The following is a 6,525-nucleotide window of genomic DNA, read 5'->3' on the forward strand; positions in this document are numbered from 1 at the left end:
ATGCCAATGACAGTTAAAATCACAGCCTAGTCAAGGAATTAACTAATAATGTGCCAATAGCTCACGTGTCAGTGAGTCAGTCACCTTAGAGCAGAAAAATAAAACAGCTACTGTTTATGGCACTAAATATGGTTAGAAGAAACATACTGTCCTTATCACATGCTAATGAACCTTTAAAGGGCTTTGACATAAGCAGACCAGTCTTTACTTGTCCACAAGCAAAGTATGACAAGTGTTGAAGAATTCTTTTTGCAAGCAGCAAGCAAAGGCCAACAGGCTTTGTACAGTCATTTAACTGATCCATTGGTTCACATTGGACTGCTAGTGCAGAAATGCTTAAAAAAATAATTATATGCTAATAAAATTTCAAAGGGATAAAAAGTATGTAAGGCCAAAACTTTTCTCATGTCCCTTTGCCTGTATTACTGCTGTTTATCCTGAGGATGAGAATTCTACCACAAGTCCTAAATGACTTCTACCAGCAGTTCTCAATTCCACCTATTGCTTTCCAAAGCTCAGGAAACAGCAGCCGGGGTTCACACTTTGATCTAAAAGTATAAAAGCTTGCCAGTCCAGGTTTTTGGTTTCTATTGTCTTTATTCTGGTAAAGACAACTGCAATTCAAATTCACAAGTTACCTTGAGACCAGATTATACAATTACAAAACTGCTGGGTCATGGCTGTTGTCAGTTTATTGCAGGAGATGCATTTATGTTTTCATCCTACTCCTACGGAAGAAAACTGCTTCAGCAATAATATGAAGAGGCAAAAAACCCCACCCATAAAGCAGTTTAGGGAGAAGTGTCTTAAATACTAATGTCTGGCTTAGTAACTTTTTCAGATAAGATCAAAGATATGGGGACACCTGCCTACCAGTGCTGGGTCCTGGGCTGGAATTAGGCACTTAAAAGGATGACATGTTAACAAACCATCTGCTGTCCTGCACACCCCTTATTTCTGTGCAGGGAGGTAGGAAAGAAATGTAAATACAGGTGAACACCTGAAGCTGAACTCTGCAGGATGACGAATAAGGGTTCTAAGAAGATGCTCTGAGCACAGTTCTCCATGCAGATCTGTCTCTGCTCAAGCCAGCTCTGACCCAAGCTGGCTGGGACCAGGCTGCTGCAACTCTTGCTGGAGCTGCACCCATTCCTGGCCACGTTCCTGCAGATCTGGAACCCAGTCTGACTGACCTGGCATCCTGGTTTGACCTCAGCCCTGCCTCATCCCTGTGACTTGCCTGGCAAACCACATCCCTGCTGGCAGAGCCTGGCTGTGGCCACTGGCCCAGCTCTGCGCCTCCGGCTCACACAGCACAAGGTCACTGCCCTACCTGTTCTGCTGCGACAAGGGAGGAGGGAAGGAAAACCACAGGATGTGACCCTCCTGCCAAGGTACTACTCTGATACTCAGAGAATTCTGAGCAACCCCAGAGTCTCACCAGTCTAATGGACCAGCCCTCTTCCTTCCATCTCTCTCAGTACCAGGCACCAAGGAAAAAAAGTTGAAGAAACCAAAGCTCAGGATCTGTGCAAAAAGGGACGTAAGTTAAATGGGACCAGAAGAGGGATACATAACCATCCATGTGTATCTCCCAGGATATTTCTCTATGGAAGGTTTATATTTAGAATGATTTCAGGCATTAAGAGAATCAACTGAGGACAAAGACTGATCAAATAAGCCCTTCAGTCTTTAAATAAACTTTCATACAGTACTTTCTAAATCTAAAATAGATTATCCCCTCAGAAAAAAAAAAAAACCAATAACAAAAAACAAAACAACAACAAACCAAAAAAAAAAAAACCCAAAACCCCAAACTAAAAAACTTCAATATAATACTTGTCTCATTATGTGGTCTGTATGATTTTGTTCTCTCCACCTCTCTCTCAGTACAGATTTTTATATTTACAAGTTACTAGATTCAGGGATAGATTATTTATACAATTCATGCTCACAAATATATCTTGACACCCTGCAGGAAAGGTACCAAACTGTATCAATCCAGATGAACAATTAGAGACAAAATAAGCTGTGTAGAACACAAAGGTTTGCAATAATAATTCCTTAGTTTATTTAAAATAACATTTTAATAAAGCTGTGCCTACAATTCGGCATTACCTAATAAAGCATATTTTTGGTTTATTAGTAGTAATCTGTAAAAGTGAAACGAATTACATACAGCTGCACTTACAAGTGATTGCAAGGCATGGGTATGCATTTATTGCATTACAGCAGAGCCTCGACAGCTGGCTCCGTGATTGTGTTTTGTGGGACCAGGTTCTAACATGCAATGCTGGGAGAACAAACTCCCTGACTGAGAAACACTGTGAACAGATAAACTGGCATGGAAAGGGAGATGGAACATCATGAGCATGTTTATTGTATTAATTACTAGTAACAAATTGGCAACTCCTCTCCCCTGGTTTTAGAGGTACACATGATTTTAGAAGGACAAGTCAGATGTGCATTTAAGCTTCAATCCTGCAACTATCTGAATGCAAGGGCCAGGAAGTCTTTGCTGACACTAAGCTGCAGGACCAGAAGCTAAACTAATGTTACACTCATCTTTTCTTGCTTGCTTTTAGTGCAGAAAACGTTAAGACAAATACCATGACAAGGGCTCTCTGTGTCGGTCCTTTAAAAACACAACCCATGTGCATTAGGATATGAAAAATACAACGCACAAGTAGCAGTGCCTTTTCCACTTATGTGTAGCTCATTTAGGCAGTTGCATTTTTGGGCTTCTCAGTCATGTGTCTTCAAGTCACTTGATGCAGAGTTATGGCTGAATAGGTTTTTCCATCATCTGCAATCCAAGCCGGCCGACCATCAATAAACTGTGGAACAGAACAGTTGTTATAAAAAGAGGGAGGTGGAGGCAAAAATCCCATAAAGAAGGAAAAAAACACTGACATAATTTCATTTAGCTGAGTACCACCACAAAATTTCATTTTTCACAGAATTTACCATGTTACACTTTTGAAACAATATAACCCACAAATAAGCTAAATAACATGTTTATTCAATAACATAGACAAGAACACAGGACTGTGGTTACCTGGCACCGGCAATTATCCCGGGCATCGCCTTTTTGGAGTTGTAAAATCTCATTCCCATAACAGCAGACAAGGTGCCAGATGCCACTGTTGAAAAGAAGCCCAGTCAGAACCATTTGATACAGAAATGCCACTGCAGTACTGCCACACTTGGACACTGAGCAGCACCAACCAAACAGACCTACACGTACAGACAGGAATGCCTCCCTCTGCGAGTAAACAACTTGATTCTCTTCAGCATCAAAGCTGTCATTACAAGCTTCTCAGCAGCTTTGGGGAGCACACTCCACTGCTCAGCAGAAGCGAGGAGATCTCAGCGCTGCTGAGACCACGGTCCGATCACCCACAAACTCTAATCCCCTGAACAGGTCACTAGCTCTCCCTCAACCCTTACTTGCAAAAGGATGATGAATGATTATTCCCTCAAACACAGGCAGGCTCAAAACTTCCAGAAAGCTGGGGTGTGGATAGTATTCACTATGTGGGAGGTAAACATTATTTACACTTCCCATTTCTCTGTGACATTCTGAACTGGAAAGTGGCAGTAAATACTAAAAGTGGAAAGAAAACAACTCCACTTGAAAATATTATTAGAAAACAGAAAACAATCCAAAGGCTCAAACTGAAAGAGCAATTAACTTTTGAAACAATATAACCCACAATCTTAGACATTACTACAAATTATTTTATCTCTAAACGTAGAAAAGGAATCCCATCAACATTCACATGAAATTTACAGGGCCATTGTGTTTCTTCGAAGAAGAAAGGCAGGTGAAAGTGTGGTATACCTTTTTCCAAAGCCTCAAGTTTGTTAGTATCAGAGAGGGTAAAAGGTATTCTAGAGATAATCTGTCAAGGTTCTATTTCTGCATTTCTACCCCTGATGTTCTGGGACCAATTGACAGCTCTGCAGGAGCCACAGCTGCACACCGCAAGGACGGCTGAGGAGGGAGGGAGGGAGAGAGGGACGAATGGATGGATGGATGATGGATGAACTCTACTAGTCTGTGACACATTCAAGAGATCCACGAGGTCCATATGAAAACACTCTATGCACCACTGCAAGGACGGCTGAGGAGGGAGGGAGAGAGAGAGGGATGAATGGATGGATGGATGAACTCTACTAGTCTGTGACACATTCAAGAGATCCACGAGGTCCATATGAAAACACTCTATGCACCACATCAGAATATACAAAAGCTGCTCATCACTCTTCCATGACACTGCCTAAAACCTGTGCCAGAGATGCACAGCCACTCCCATAGCATGCCAGAGTGGAAGGACAGTTCACAAATGGAAATTGTGCTTTACATTGAGCTGCATTTTACATTTCATTCCTTACTGACAAGGTTGGTCCTCTACAGTGGCTTGATAGAGCCTTTCAGCACATTAGTCCTATTGGTTTAAAATAGTCTTAAATCACTGTAAAGCTAAAGTATCATAGCACTAGTAACACTATGGAGTAGTTACAGAACTAGCAGGATCCTCAGGAAGTCATCTAGGACACCCTAGTGCCTAAAGGCACAATCAGTTCCTGATAGTGGTTTAACCAGATATTACACTCCTGCAGCAAAGGAACTCGCTGAGGTTCACCTGACTGCTTCATAATACTTATCACAGTGATTTCATCCTTCTTCTTCCCCTGAAGATTTAACTGCAAGCTTAACACCCACAACTTCTTGTAAGCTCTACTGAAAGCAAGCAGAATAGATCACTGCCTCTTTTCTTTATCATACTGTTTCTTCCAGAGTGTATGATTAGCATTAGTACATGTACTGCTCCTCTGAGATGCTTGTGCAAACCAGGGTTCCCTAAGGCCACATACCACCTGTCACACTGCTGTCACTATTGCAAAAATAGTGCTTATTCCACCACCACAGGCTAAAAACGCTGCTTCACAACCAAACGTTTTCCACCTATGTTTCCTGCACCTAATGTGTTGGTGCAACACATTATCTAATCTGGCAGAGGAGACAGGTATTTCTCACCAACTCTGGATTCACACAGGACAATCCAGGTCTTTGACCCAGGTGTCATGCTCTTACACAAACATCTCCTGGCTGTGGGCAGGGGGTCCTGCCACCACTTGCAACATTTTTATAGGTACAACGGCACAGGGCAGCTGAAACATCCGAGGGGAAAAAAAAAAAAAAAAAGTCACTGTTCCCCCCGCTAGCAGTAACACTCAGTACTCGGCTGCCGAGCAAACTTACCGAGGGAAAGCCACACATTCTTTGGATCTTTGGATTGCTGGTACGCGCCTAGTCCCGCTAAGCCGCCGAAGAGAAGACCGGCAGCTAGCGACGGGACGCTGCCTTGAATAGAAAATAAAGCAGTCAGCGGAAGAACACACACAGCGCCAGCCCGCACTTTCCCGTACTAGCAAATCCACCAAGCCAATCTAACCACAGCATTAGGCTGAGGGCTTTGGGGAGCTTTTTTAACACACTTCGCAGACCTCCGCGAGCACCGTTTCGTTGCACTTGTTTGGTGGCAGCAAGGACTGAGCGGGACTTGCGGTGTCACCGCCGGCAGCGGCCCCGGGGCGGAAGGGAGCTGAGCGGGGGCTGCCTGCGGGCACGACCGGGACAGGGACAGCCAGGGCGAGCAGCACCCACCTGCCTTGGCGTAGCCCACCACACCGCCCGCCGCCACCAGCGCCGCGTAGCCGAAGCCCAGCCAGTCGTACTCCATCTGCGGGCAGCCGCGGAGAGCCGCGCAGGCAGCGCCGACCTTGGGCCGCCCTGCCGCCCTCCGTCCGTCCCTCCCTCCCTCCCCGGGGCCGCCTCCCGGAGGTCCCGCCCGCCGCCCGTGACGGCGCCCGGGGAGGGCCGCGCCGGCGGCAGCGCGGTGCCCTGGCTGCCTCGGCTCCGGGCGGATTTGCTAGTTTGGCTGCGCATCAGTAACGCAGTTGGGAAGTCAGAAATGAAGCAGAAAACAGCCGCCTCCCCTCTTCTCCCCAGGCTCGACATCGCCCCGCACTGCCGGGGGCAGGAAGGGAGGTTGCGGTCGGTCCATAGCGCCTTTTCCGCGCTGCTGCTCCCTCCGCGCACTCCTGCCGTGCCCTAGCGTGGGCTCCCTCCCACGGGAGACAGTTCTGCACAACCTGCCACAGCGTAGGTCGTTCCATGGGGTGCAGTCCTTTGGGAACAGGCTGCTCCACCGTGGATCTTCTGCGTGGCCGCAAGCCCTGCCAGCACACTTGCTCTGGGGTGGGCTCCTCTCTCCGTGGGCTGCAGCTTCGGCTTCCCCCGGGGCACGTCCACCTACTGCAGTGTGGGGTCCTCCTCGGGCCGCAGGAGGATCTCTGCTCCGTGGGCTGCACGGGAACCTCTGCTCGTGCACCTGGAACACCTCCTGTCCTCCTTCTTCACTGACCTTGCTGTCTGCAGGGCTGTTCCTCCCAAAAGGTTCTCATTCTTCTCTCCAGCTGCTGATGGTGTTGTGCAGTAAGTTCTTTCCGCTTCTT

The 6,525-nt window shown here is 46.6% G+C and overlaps 1 protein-coding gene across 1 annotated transcript; it reads right to left on the reverse strand.

The window, feature by feature from the left end:
- Nucleotides 1-2,047: 2,047 nt before the first annotated feature.
- Nucleotides 2,048-5,838, reverse strand: LOC121340489 (transmembrane protein 14C-like). Its single transcript, XM_041413294.1, has 4 exons — nucleotides 5,675-5,838; nucleotides 5,270-5,371; nucleotides 3,059-3,143; nucleotides 2,048-2,837 (listed from the first exon to the last, which is right to left on the reverse strand). The coding sequence occupies exons 1-4, from the start codon at nucleotides 5,748-5,750 to the stop codon at nucleotides 2,780-2,782; spliced, it is 321 nt and encodes a 106-aa protein (XP_041269228.1). The 5' UTR covers nucleotides 5,751-5,838; the 3' UTR covers nucleotides 2,048-2,779.
- Between the last annotated feature and the right edge of the window lie 687 nt (nucleotides 5,839-6,525).

The sequence above is a fragment of the Onychostruthus taczanowskii genome, unplaced genomic scaffold (genome assembly GCF_017590055.1).
Source record: "Onychostruthus taczanowskii isolate IOZ18803 unplaced genomic scaffold, ASM1759005v1 scaffold40, whole genome shotgun sequence".
Taxonomy (NCBI): Eukaryota; Metazoa; Chordata; class Aves; order Passeriformes; family Passeridae; genus Onychostruthus; species Onychostruthus taczanowskii.